Here is a 14,675-nt window from a genome sequence, read left to right as displayed (position 1 = left end):
GTTCAGTGGAACATTCAAATGTTCGATTAAGCGAGGAATGTTCGTCCAAGCAGTCACCGAGGCCGAGCATAGGAGCTGGCTATCAACTATGATTCGCCAGAGTGTAAACAGTTATATAGTGTTTTATTATCCTTACCCATTGTTTCTAAGGAGAAATAGTGATAAAAATGGTGATAAAATGGTGTCAGGGGGCATTGGTGAGAGAGTTGCCAGGAGGCAAGTGGTGTCAGTAGGGGCTGGTTGTCAGTGGTAGAAGTTGTCAAGGAAAACTGGAGTAATAGTGGTGTCAGTAGAGGCTGGTTGTCAGTGGTAGAAGTTGTCAAGGAAAACTGGAGTAATAGTGGTGTCAGTAGAGGCTGGTTGTCAGTGGTAGAAGTTGTCAAGGGAAACTGGAGTAATAGTGGTGTCAGTAGAGGCTGGTTGTCAGTGGTAGAAGTTGTCAAGGGAAACTGGAGTAATAGTGGTGTCAGTAGAGGCTGGTTGTCAGTGGTAGAAGTTGTCAAGGAAAACTGGAGTAATAGTGGTGTCAGTAGAGGCTGGTTGTCAGTGGTAGAAGTTGTCAAGGGAAACTGGAGTAATAGTGGTGTCAGTAGAGGCTGGTTGTCAGTGGTAGAAGTTGTCAAGGGAAACTGGAGTAATAGTGGTGTCAGTAGAGGCTGGTTGTCAGTGGTAGAAGTTGTCAAGGGAAACTGGAGTAATAGTGGTGTCAGTAGAGGCTGGTTGTCAGTGGTAGAAGTTGTCAAGGGAAACTGGAGTAATAGTGGTGTCAGTAGAGGCTGTAGAGGCAACATGTGACTGGCACCTCCATGCTCCCCTCCAGCCTCCCTCCCTGCCCCCTCCACCTCCATGCTCCCCTCCAGCCTCCCTCCCTGCCCCCTCCACCTCCATGCTCCCCTCCAGCCTCCCTCCCTGCCCCTCCACCTCCATGCTCCCCCTCCCACCCCCCTACCCCCACCCTCCTGCACCTGACCACCAGAGACCAGCCACTAAAATAGTAACAGGAATCGATAAAATTGATAGGGAAGAATTACTGAGACCCGGAACTTCAAGAACAAGAGGTCATAGATTTAAACTAATGAAACAAAACTGCCGGAGAAATATAAGAAAATTCACTTTTGTAAACAGAGTGGTAGACGGTTGGAACAAGTTAGGTGAGAAGGTGGTGGAGGCCAAAACCGTCAGTAATTTTAAAGCGTTATATGACAAAGAGTGCTAGGGAGACGAGACACCACGAGCGTAGCTCTCATCCTGTAACTATACTTAGGTAATTACACTTAGGTAATTACTAACTCTCCTCTCGTCGTCAGATGCCACGAGTCAATTTAATGATAATTATCGCATTATCTACACTGAAAATAGCCTTTTTATTAGAAAAAATCATATTGAAGCAATAATAATGGTGAAAATTGTGATATTCACAATACATATTTTAAACACATTTCGTTATGCACCCACCACTAGCAAGGACTCGCCTGAGGATGCCCAGGCAACTGGACCAGCACCCAGCACTAGCAAGGACTCGCCTGAGGATGCCCAGGCAACTGGACCAGCACCCAGCACTAGCAAGGACTCGCCTGAGGATGCCCAGGCAACTGGACCAGCACCCAGCACTAGCAAGGACTCACCTGAGAATGCCCAGGCAACTGGACCAGCACCTAGCACTAGCAAGAACTCACCTGAGGATGCCCAGGCAACTGGACCAGCACCCAGCACTAGCAAGGACTCGCCTGAGGATGCCCAGACAACTGGACCAGCATCTATCACTAGCAAGGACTCGCCTGAGGATGCCCAGACAACTGGACCAGCAAATAGCACTAGGAAGGACTCGCCTGAGGATGCCCAGGCAACTGGACCAGCACCCAGCACTAGCAAGGACTCGCCTGAGGATGCCCAGGCAGCTGGACCAGCACCCAGCACTAGCTATAACTTACCTGGGCATCCTTACCTGCACTTGAGCTGGGCATAACTTACCTGCACTTGAGCTGTACAACACAGTTCTAATGACATAAATGTACAAAGTATAAAAAGTGTAGTTTAAGTGATACAGTACAGTACACGTTAACTTCAGTAGTGTGATTTTAGTGGTCTGAACTTTATGTACAGACTGTAGTGTATAATGTACATTTGTTAGAAAAGTTACTGTTCTTTAATGAATTTATATTCATATCATATCTGGCACTCTCAGGGTATTGAGGCTAAAAGTCTGCATTACACAACTCAGCTGGTAAGGTAAGTACAGTAAAACACAATAACAATTTATTGCTAGATTTAAAAACTAGATTTTATATTTAGAAAGAGTACATAAATTAAGCTTTAATTTTTTTTTTTTTTGGGGGGGGGGGGGGTCGGAGGGTTTTTTTGGGGGGCCGGACAGATGGAACGAATTCCGCACTGGAACGAATCGGCCTCACCCCATATAGTTCGTTCAAGTGAGGACACACTGTACTTACAGGGCACCTAGGGAAGGAAACCCTAGGCGCATGCAGCCCGAGTACTGGAGAATCACTCCCGGCTCACGCACCACCTAGAAGACAGTCACCACACACCACAGTGCTGAAACAACCACCGGAGCAAGAGCACATGACCTCAGCCTTTAGCATCAGCCAAAGAACTGGGGGTGTGGATCGCCGGCGTGGGAGGTCTGGGGCTCCCCCTTCCCCCTTCCCAGGAGGGGGGAGCTACTCAGACAGCGGTGCAGCGACGGGTGACGTCATATTAGTTTGCTAGTTTTTGTTTGGGGAGTTCTATTCACCCATTCGGCTTTTTGGTTGCAATTTTCACCACAACAGGGGGTTTGCTTTGGGATGCTTACCTTTCTGGGTGCCTGACCCGCTCGATGGCAGACACAGAATGCTTCCAACTACACGGGGGTTTCTATAGGCCATTGCTCTCCTTGCCTCTTCTGAGGGGGCCAGGTTCTGGCTCGTGGTCCCCGGTAGGCCCATAGAACTCTGTACACATGACTGATGCCAAAGTCTGACATTAGCATATCAGCCTAGTAAGCTCCGGGGAGCCGAAGGGGCTCCCCCCAGAAAATATTTTTTAGGGAAATTTGTTGTTTTTTTTTTAGTTGTTTTTCTCCTTTGTTTACTATTTGAATTTGTTTTAACCTTTACATCCTGGAGAGTGCATATTCATCCCTAACTATGTGATGTGACAAAATCAGAGATGTGGTTTATATGATCATGATGTACTGCATAATGCAAATGCTTCACAATTATCCTCCCAAAGTTATTACAAAGTAGTATCTTTTATCAGAATTATCTCTTCCTTTCGATTACCATATATTAACTAGTTCAGCCAATGGCACCGATACTTTTGAGATCTTCAAGATTATTAATGAGTGCAGAAAAATCATCCTAATAACAATGAACTCATTCACACAAGTCATTCCGCATATTTGATACTGAAGGATAACAATAAGGATTCACTGGCACCAATATCCATTGGGATTTAGCCCCAACCTAAGGTCTACCACCCTCCCTGCTTCAGGCCAATTACCAGGAGGATAACACACTGGTTCAGGCCCACCCAAGGTCAACGACACACTGGTTCAGGCCCACCCAAGGTCAACGACACACTGGTTCAGGCCCACCCAAGGTCAACGACACACTGGTTCAGGCCCACCCAAGGTCAACGACACACTGGTTCAGGCCCACCCAAGGTCAACAATACAGTGGGTCAAATCCACCCCAGATCAATGACACAGTTGGCCAAGGCCACCTTGGGTAAACCCAACCCTGGGCCACTGCACCCTGGGCCACTGCACCCTGGGCCACTGCACCCTGGGTACCTGCACCCTGGGCCACTGCACCCTGGGCCACTGCACCCTGGGCCACTGCACCCTGGGTCACTGCACCCTGGGTCACTGCACCCTGGGTCACTGCACCCTGGGTCACTGCACCCTGGGTCACTGCACCAAAGGTGTAAAACACCGAACCTTTATGTAATGAGTAAATGATGATCATAAATATTATGACGAAACTTTAATGCCATATACATTTGACTCAATGAACATTTACATTAAAATTTGATTTGTTTCCAAGTACAAATATAGATTACAAAGCCTATAAAACAACCTGATGAGATGAGATGAGATGAGGAGAAGACGACATCACCGACACTCTTCAATGGTATTTGTCACATAATGACATCCAATTAAGCCCCAACAAGAAATTAAACTTTTTCTAATATATGTGAATTACAAAAACCATGTATTCCATTGCAATGCTTCGAGTGATCCCAAAGAAAGTTATATTTAAGTTAATGGGACATATATCAGCAGAGTCATCGGTGACTCTCTCCATCGCTAAAACTAATTAATCAACACAAAGTGAGAGCGTGATGGAAACACTACGCTACCCCACATAAAAGTAAGAGGCAGTACCACAATATATACAAGTGACTTGAGACTGACTACAGGTGTTTATGGTGGTCAGAGTAGTTAGCCTCAGTGAGATCAAACACTGTGTTAGGAGGGTGCTGCCGCCACGTCTCTCAAAAGCCAAATTAATAATATCCAGCACCATATTAAGGGTAGGATGCACCACCACTCTGCACCTGATAGTACTGAACAGATCAAGCAGTGGACCAAGCAAAAATGTGTGCAACAGGTCTGGTAACTTCCCGCATCCTATTTGGAACTACTGACCCTAAAGTTATTACCTTAAAAAAAATTACAAAGTTCATTTTGACCTTAGAAACACAAATACCGGAACGATTCATTTATCAGTTTAAATGCGAATAACATACGTTACCAGACCCTCCAGCACTGTTTTTGCATGGCAATAGTATAAGAAAAATCCCAGTGGGGTTTGGCAACTGGGTCTACATACCTACATCAACAAAAAAATATTATTTTGAGAGAAAAATAGTATTTTGAGTTGATAAGACACCCATTACTGCACTATTGGAGAGAATTTGACTATAGTTACAACTAGAGTGACCATGTTGTAAGCAATATATCGGCAACAAGGGTAATGTAACCCTTCACCCGTTACTAACACTAGTTCAAAAATCATAATAGGTTTTGGATGTAAAAAATGGTTTAAATTGAGGACTAAGATTCATGCATTTTGATAATATTTTTTCAACTTCCAAGAATTATTTATGTTTACTCTTCTTCTGTGATCAATTTCATTAAAGGGATTTGCACACTGTACATAATTCCTTACCACCTTCTTCACCTTCATCAAAAGCAAAGGCAAAAAATGTTCCATTAAAATTTGCAGTGAACTTGCATCTACGTTTCTACATGTTAAAATTCATGTGATTGTCGCAACAAGAAAAATACTGCACAGGAAAGCAACCAATAAAACTACAGGAAGAGGTAGGAAGGTGGTAAACAAATGCTGGCTTTGTACAGTATTTATAATGACAAATTATCCATATTGCTGAACCAAAAGTATATTCCAACACCGTTCCAGTACATACTGTCATTAGTTTCAGTTAAGAAAATACAATAAACTATTGTACAGAAAGTCTTTAAATGTTCATTTTGTAAAACAGTGTGGGTTTTAGCAGCTTGTCATTTCCACATTAATGGGAGGTTAATGCACTACTGTGTTCACATCTTGTAATACAAGCACCATGACCAAAACTTCATAATGCCAGCAGGTAATTATTAAATAATCATTATTATAGCAAGTACTACTCTTATTATTGAAATACATTACTTAAATATAGGACTATTTTTTTTGTATTTAAATGTTCAACATTTTTTAACCCCAAAAAATTCCGGAAAATCCGTCGGAGTGAGTGTGGTCGGAAATTTTAGAACACAAACGGTCACCCTAGTTAGAACTCAACTGCCAAATAAAAAAAAATCAACTTTTTGTATGTACCACCAAAAATGTTACTGACAAACTAGCAACGTTAGCTGCATCACGATGCCAGTATCCTGTGCTGTAAGAGTCTGAGATTACATGTGTGTGTGTTGCTCTTATCTTTCTTACAAATTTTCACACAACTTTCTAATGTTGTCTTTAAACACTTTATATTGCACTCAAGCCATGTGGGTCCAACATCAGGACAAGTAAATGCAATATTAATATGCCTTGACAAAATAATATTTCTTTGAATATTTAAGTCTTAAACAGGAATTAAAACCTATCTAATTTTAATAGTTTGTATAACACCATCATGTAAGAACTGTATTTTTGTCAATACAAAAATTAAAAGCTGTTACGTATTAAATGTGTGACAATACTTCTGTGAACTGAAAAATTATAAAACGACATTTCTTACATTTTCACATTGATTCCTAAAACACGCAGATCTAGGATACAAAGGTTATTGGTTAGTTTTCCTGGACTCAACACATCTTAGTCATTCAAAATTTTGAGTTTAACTGCATCAACTTCAAGGCTTTTTAACCATATTGCAAGACTATGAGAACCCACAAGCATGATCAACAAGCCTGCAAAAATGGCCACCCGGTGGACCTATGGCACAACTCTGAAGTCAGGGCAACAGGATTACTCTTCCAGGTCTAACCTGCAATGTTGACACAGAATTTGTTGGTAACGCCCCACTCATCGCGTAAGCTCAGGTTGAACATGGAGTAATCAGGGCGGCCTGTTACTTCCGAGTCAATAGTGAGGAAAGAGGGCAGGCGGCGCTGCAGTTCCTCAGAAGGAAGAGTGGAATATGTCTCCAAGAGGATAAGCCCTTCACACCTGTAAAGAAAGATAAAGAAATGTTAATGCTGGAACAAACTTGCATGATTTTTGGCAATGTTCACTCTGATATAAATAACTAGAAAAAACAGGGTTGAATGTAATGAAATGCCATTTTCTGGGTGAGCCCCGGAGGGTCCTGGAGCTATCGGGCTAATGTGTGGTATATTAGACTGGGGCCTGCCTAATATACCACACATAATAACACTATCGCTCGCTTTGGACACCAATCACGTCCACTTTTTTTCTCTCGAGTCCTAGCCATAGACAGAGCTCGCGTCCAATACAAAAATATTTGTATAAAATTCATTTTTTATCCAATCGACTTCAGAATAATTTCAAAATAAGCGCCTTTAGAGTGCACACAATTTGACACCAAAATGAAAGATGTAACACGAAACTTGATGTCAGAATACTTGATAGACTATAAATACATTTTTGCTCAAAATTTTAAAATATTTGTTAAAATGCTATTTATTGTGCTACTATTTTGGGACTAGTTTTAAAATGCTCGCCTTTACATTGCAAACAATTTGATACCAAAATGAAAGATGTAACACAAACATTTATGTCAGAACACTAGAAAGATATAAATAATTTTGTGATGAGCTTCCAAAATTAAAATATTTGTTAAAATTCCATTTAATGCTCTATTATTATGGGACTAGTTTTAAAATACGCACATTTATATTGCAAAAAATTTGATACTAAAATGAAAGACGTAACACGAAAATTGATGTTATCAAACTGAACGAGTATACATATTAGATTGCGGTGTGCCAGTTGGTGCTCGTTTACAGGTAACTTTAGGCTTTCTTGCGGGGAGGCACGCCGGGCTTTTATACATTATATGCACATACACCTGTTGGAATTTAATTGCAAACACAATGATACCAAAACGAACGCCGTAGCACGAGAGTTAAGGTGAGAAAACTAAAACGAGTATACACATTTTACTGATTTTGTGCGCCCACGGGTAACTTTTGCCAACTTTAGGCTTTGCTGTTGGGAGTCATGCCAGGCTTTTGGACATTATTTGCATATACACTTGTAGGGAATTCTATTGCAAACACAATGATACCAAAACAAATGACATACAGAGCACCACTTGGTTTCCGAACCCCTTGGGGACGAGACCCGTCGGTTAACATGTAAGTTCGTATACGAGAAATAGAGGGGAAAAAATAAACTAGAAATGTAAAAAGAAATTTTTCCGAAAAATTTATGAAAAAAACTCTAGGGGAAAAAATCGTCAGGTTCATGGCGTAAATGCGACCGTGTTTTGTTTGTACTCATCAATAAGTGAAGTCCTGATCCGCTTTATAAAAGTCCTTAATTGTTCCTAACTGATTATTAAGACGTCTGGCAAACATCCTCTGGATGTTTCCTGCCAGCCTGCAGGCACATCCTGCCTAAAATATACGATGATGTACTGTACATTTAAGAAACAAATCTGGGTCACAGGTCTGTGGAGTGTGGTTAGGCTTACGGAGTCAGCCAGTCCCTCCCCCACCACCAACACACCTCCCCATCTCCCCCCACCACTGACACACCTTCCCCTCTCCCCCCACCACCGACACACCTCCCCCTCTCCCCCCACCACCGACACACCACCCCCACCCCCCACCCCAAACCCATACACCCATACACACACACACACACACACACACACACACACACACACACACACACACACACACACACACACACACACACACACACACACACACACACTCTCAAAGGTCACGTGGTTCACAGTTCACTTCAACACCCATATATCGCTTCCTGCCTGCCTGCCTCCTTCCCAGCCTGCCAGCCTGCCTCCTTCCCAGCCTGCCTCCTTCCCAGCCTGCCTCCTTCCCAGCCTGCCTCCTTCCCAGCCTGCCAGCCTGCCTCCTTCCCAACCTGCCAGCCTGCTTCCTTCCCAGCCTGCTTCCTTCCCAGCCTGCCTCCTTCCCAGCCTGCCTCCTTCCCAGCCTGCCTCCTTCCCAGCCTGCCTCCTTCCCAGCCTGCCTCCTTCCCAGCCTGCCTCCTTCCCAGCCTGCCTCCTTCCCAGCCTGCCTCCTTCCCAGCCTGCCAGCCTGCCTCCTTCCCAGCCTGCCAGCCTGCCTCCTTCCCAGCCTGCCAGCCTGCCAGCCTGCCTCCTTCCCAGCCTGCCAGCCTGCTTCCTTCCCAGCCTGCCTGCCTGCCTCCTTCCCAGCCTGCCAGCCTGCTTCCTTCTCAGCCTGCCTCCTTCCCAGCCTGCCAGCCTGCCTCCTTCCCAGCCTGCGAGCCTGCCTCCTTCCCAGCCTGCCAGCCAGCCTGCCTGTCAGCCTGCCTGCCTGCCAGCCTGCCTGCCTGCCAGCCTGCTTCCTTTCCAGCCAGCCTGCCTCCCCCCCTGCCATCATGCTAAAGGGTAGTGTGTGTTAGGCTTATCTTCGGGAATGAGCCGGTCTCACCCCCACCACCAACAAACCACCCGCCCCCCCTACATCCCATCTCTCAAGGTCACGCGGTTCAACCGCGTGACTACCACTCACTCCCTGCCTGCAAGCTAGCCTGCCTGCCTTCCTGCCTGTCTGCCTGCCTGTGCCTGCCTGCCTGCCTGTGCCTGCCTGCCTGCCTGTGCCTGCCAGCCTGCCTTTCCCTCCCTAATTCTCACTACTTCCATCCGTTCCTGCCTACCTCCTAGCATCTCTCCCTACCTCCCCCTCCCTCTTAGCATCTCTCCCTACCTCCTAACATCTCTCCATACCTCCCCCTCCCTCCTAGCATCTCTCTCCCCCCCTCTCTCACTGATTCTCCCCCCCCCCTCATTCATACTGCCTCCCACCTCAGCTCCATCGTCCATCCACCCACCAGTCAGCCATCACTGACGCAATGGGTGCATTTGGAGCCAACATGGTGCACAGATGTTTCTTGATTGTGCAGATATGTAAAACAAAAGCACAGAATGAACATTCCAGCCTTATGGCAATTCAAAATAATAGGAATAATAGGCCGTGAATCTGTGAAGTCACAGTGGGCAAACTGGACCATCGCCCACCCACCACCACAAGCCGGCGTGACGCTTGGTGGACCCCTTCCTACCCGAACTTTGTTCGGGTAGCATGACTCCCCAACCCCAATCGGGAAACTGGAAGTTTCGGATAACTAAAGTTCGGAAACCAAGTGGTGCTCTGTAGCACGAGAATAAAATCTCAAATCAAATAAATCCTCAAATCAAATAAATCTCAGGATAAATAATACGCAAATTTGTAACAAAGTAGATGGCAAATTCCTTGGCGTTCTCATTGACCACAAACTGAATTTTCAGGGACACATTCTAAATACTGTACATCAAAAAAAAGTTTCAAAACTGTTGGCATTCTTTCTAAGATCAGATATTATGTACCTCGCCCTGCCCTGGTGACGCTCTATTACTCCCTCATCTATCCTTATCTCAACTATGGTATTTATGCTTGGGGTTCTACTACCCAAAATCATTCACGTCCTCTAATTACTCAACACAGAGCTGCTATTAGGACACTAACTCTGGCCCCAGACATCACTCGGTACCCCTACTCAAATCTCTGAATATGTTAGATATTAAGTCACTGCACATCCTTTCATGTGTATTAATATTATTATTAATATTATTATTATTATTATTATTATTATTATAATAATAATAATAATTATTAAAATAAATCAAATCAAATCAAATATTATATATTATATTATATTATATTATATTATATTATATTATATTATATTAATATAATATAATATAATATAATATAATATAATATAATATAAATATAATATATATATATATACATAGTCTAGCTGGCAACATACCAGCGTCCATAAGACCTATCTTTTTTGGAGCATCTCTCTGTGCTCTAAAGAAAAAGGATGGAGGGATCAGGCCAATTGCTGTGGGCAATTCTCTCCGGCGTCTCGTCGCAAAGGCAGCTGCAAGAACAGTTAGTGATGCAGCGGCCAACATGCTGAAGCCAAAACAGCTCGGGTTTGGCATTCCACAAGGGTGTGAGGCGGCAGCCCATGCAGCTCGAGCCTTCATCGCCAACATCACAGACAAAAAGGCCCTTATCAAGCTAGATTTCAAAAATGCCTTCAATTTGGTGCGGAGGGATGCTGTACTCCGTGCGGTTCATAGTCATTTCCCTTCCCTCTACCCTTTTGTACATTCATGCTACAGTATGGATCTTAAGCTACTTTTTGGCGAACATGAAATTGACTCGCGAGAAGGCGTCCAACAGGGTGACCCCCTCGCTCCTCTCCTTTTCTGCTTAGTCATCAAACAAGTCACAGAGGTCCTGTCCAGCGAGCTTAACATCTGGTTCTTGGATGATGGTACCCTAGCTGGTTCCCAAGACTCCCTCGTGGAGGACATCAGAAAAATCCAGGAGCAAGGTGCAGTTTTAGGCCTCACCCTGAACCCTTCTAAATGTGAAATAATATGTTCCAACCAGGGCATCGTAGAGAGAATAGAGGGTCTTCTGCCAAATATCCATAAAACTAAACCTGAAGACAGCACACTCCTAGGAGCTCCCCTGGGGTTGAAAGCCATCGATGAGGTCCTTGATAAGAAAATCGCCGACCTTAAGAGGATGGATGGGAGGATTGAGGATATTGATGCTCATGATGCACTCTACCTCATCACCAGATGTCTGTCCCTCCCCAGGTTAACCTACTTTCTGAGGTGTTCACCATCTTACAGTAGCCAAAAACTAAGTGAGTATGACCGGTTACTGAAATCAATGCTAGAAAAAGCCCTTAACCTCTCTCTCGATGACCTACAGTGGAAACAAGCCTCTCTTCCCGTAAGACTTGGGGGCCTCGGAGTTCGAACAGCAACGCAAATCGCTGTTCCAGCCTTCCTGTCCTCCTTATCAGCATCCGACGACCTTGTGAAGGAAATTCTACCTGCCCACTTACTGGGCAGGTAGAATCAGCTGATCAGCTGGCAGGTGTACATGATCCCAATTTTACACGCTGTGCCACAGAGTGGGCCTCTCGTGCAGGCCAATCACCTCAACCACCATCCCCAAAATCCCACAAGCAATCCAGCTGGGATGGTCCCATTGTAGACCAAGTTGCTGCAGAGTGCCTGGGTGCTGCAACAACACAACACGACATTGCTCGCCTCACAGCAGTAGCAGCACCACATGCAGGGGATTTCCTGTTAGCAACCCCAATGTCGGCAACTGGCACGCGTCTCACACCACACGCCCTCCGAATTGCTGTGGCCCTCCGCCTTGCTGCCCCAATCCACACCAGATATAGGTGTATTTGCGGCGAGGTGGTGGCTGACAGGTACGGTCACCATGGCCTACTCTGCCAAAGCACAGGGGGATGGCACTCGAGGCACAGTGAAGTTAACGACATCATCAAGAGGAGCCTCACTACAGCTGGATGCCCAGCTGAAAGAGAGCCCCGTTACCTAACGCCCCGTAACTCTGATGCTCTTATTGGTCGCCCGGATGGTATCACAGTGAACCCCTGGAAGAATGGCAAGCAGTTGGTATGGGACTACACGTGCGTATCAACCCTGGCTAACACCTACATTAACCTCAGTGTTGCACAACCAGGTGGCGCTGCCACCCACAGGGAAGCAGCCAAATCCCGTAAGTATAGAGAACTGGATCACCACTACAATTTTGTCCCCATTGCTTCTGAGATGCTCGGCGCCTGGGGTAAAAGTGCTACCAGTTTTTTGAAGGAACTGGGTTCTAGGCTCATTGAAACAACAAGGGACCCGAGAGCTGCAAGCTTTCTTTTCCAGCGCCTCAGTGTGGCGATACAGAGGGGAAATGCGCACTGCATCCAGGGTTCCTGCCCGCCATCTGAGGAGCTGGAGGAACTCGACAACCTATGACAACCATCTTTGTAACCCATATGTAACTCCTTTTTTGTAACAAAGTTCAAATAAAGTAAATATATATGTGTACATACAAAAGAATGGGGGTGGTAGGAGAAGATAATATTAGTGTTCAGTGAGAGACCACAAGGTCTCCTCTGAATACTTTTTATTTTCTTCTCCGAGGCTATGGGTCCCCACATTGGCACCAGAGGTGGTACCCTCACAAACTTTTATATACATATATACATATATATACATATATATATATATATATATATATATATATATATATATATATATATATATATATATATATATATATTATATATATGTATATATATATGTATATATATATATGTATATATATATATATATATATATATATGTATATATATATGTATATATATATGTATATATATATGTATATATGTCGTACCTAATAGCCAGAACGCACTTCTCAGCCTACTATTCAAGGCCCGATTTGCCTAATAAGCCAAGTTTTCATGAATTAATGTTTTTTCGTCTACCTAACCTACCTAACCTAACCTAACCTAGCTTTTTTTGGCTACCTAACCTAACCTTACCTATAAATATAGGTTAGGTTAGGTTAGGTAGGGTTGGTTAGGTTCGGTCATATATCTATGTTAATTTTAACTCCAATAAAAAAAAATTGACCTCATACATAGAGAAAAGGGTTGCTTTATCATTTCATAAGAAAAAAATTATAGTAAATATATTATTTCAGGAAAACTTGGCTTATTAGGCAAATCGGGCCTTGAATAGTAGGCTGAGAAGTGAGTTCTGGCTACTAGGTACGACATATATATATGTATATATATATATATATATATATATGTATATATATATATATGTGTATATATATATATATATATATATATATATATATATATATATATATATATATATATATATATATATATATATATATATATATATATATATATATATATATATATATATATATATATATACATATATATATATATACATATATATATATATACATATATATATATACATATATATATACATATATATATATATATATATATATATATATATATATATATATATATATATATATATATATATATATATATATATATACACACTGAACTGTAATGCCAATCCTGACCTTATAAGCTTCATTGAAGGTTGTAACAGAACCCATGAGCACCACACCAGAAACAAATACCTTTTTGTGGGAAGCCCCTACGGCTCCCTGGAGCTTATCGGGCTAATGTATGTTATGTTAGACTAGGACATCAGATATGGAGTTCAGACCTACCAGGGACCAGCGCCAGAACCTGGCCCCTTCAGAGAGGTTTCAGGGAGCAATGGCCCTGGAAAACCCCATTATGATTGGGGGCTTTCCTTATCTGCCATCGACCGGGGTCAGGCACCCAGAAAGGTAGGCATAACAAAACAAACCCCACATGGTAAAAAACTACAACAAAAAACCGAACAGAGAGGTAGAAACTCCCTACAATCCCAAGGAAACAATCAAACAATCAATTTACTGCTGCGCCGGTCATCCACACAACCCTCCCCTCCCCTCCCCGGAAGGGGGAGGGGGGGGTCCCGGACCTCACCGCGCCGGTTGCCTGCAGTTCATAAGCTAGTGTCAACTGGGATAGACGCTTCTCTGGCCTCAAATTCCTGGGCAGTGTTTGCCTCGTGTGTCGTTCTCTGCTGTCTTTGTGGGGAGTGTGGTGGCCAGGAGTACCTCATCAGTGCCGAGGATGCATGCACTTAGGGGGCTTCCTTCCCTAGGCGCCCTGTGAGTACTGCCCCTACGTGTCTGGGTTATCTTCCCTGGGGCATTCGGGTACCGCTCCCGTAGGGGTTCTTGCTGCTCGGCATTTGCCTCGCCCTTGGGGCCCTTGTTTGGCCTCGGGTAGGGAGTGGTGTTGTGCTGGTTAGGGCGTCAAGGTGTTGCGCGACCTGCCACCTAAGCGTCGACCGGTTCCTGTTGCCTCTGGAGACAGTGTACTTTTGCGGGGTTTTTCTATTGTTTTGTTTTTGATTGCCTAGTAGAGGTTCTGCCTCGTGGGTCTACAGTTCCGCTGATATTGTTTTGGTGGCCCTCTGCTAGGCCCCCGTGCTTGTACATGTCCCAAGGAATTTTC

The 14,675-nt window shown here is 44.0% G+C and overlaps 1 protein-coding gene and 1 long non-coding RNA gene across 2 annotated transcripts in view; one reads left to right on the top strand and one right to left on the bottom strand.

The window, feature by feature from the left end:
• Positions 1-14,675, bottom strand: part of Ttd14 (TRPL translocation defect 14) — a 330,131-nt gene that overhangs the window by 72,141 nt on the left and 243,315 nt on the right. The window contains exon 11 of the mRNA XM_045743040.2: positions 6,496-6,677. Within this exon, the coding sequence (XP_045598996.1) occupies positions 6,496-6,677 (182 nt within the window). The remainder of the gene's footprint in view (positions 1-6,495; positions 6,678-14,675) is intronic.
• On the top strand, positions 3,059-5,317 carry LOC138370304 (uncharacterized). The gene is made up of 2 exons (XR_011230068.1): positions 3,059-3,600; positions 3,665-5,317. It is a non-coding gene; the product is annotated as an uncharacterized lncRNA (long non-coding RNA).

The sequence above is a fragment of the Procambarus clarkii genome, chromosome 31 (genome assembly GCF_040958095.1).
Source record: "Procambarus clarkii isolate CNS0578487 chromosome 31, FALCON_Pclarkii_2.0, whole genome shotgun sequence".
Lineage (NCBI taxonomy): Eukaryota > Metazoa > Arthropoda > Malacostraca > Decapoda > Cambaridae > Procambarus > Procambarus clarkii.
Note: the sequence above shows the minus strand (reverse complement) of the source record. Positions and strands in the feature narration are given on the sequence as shown.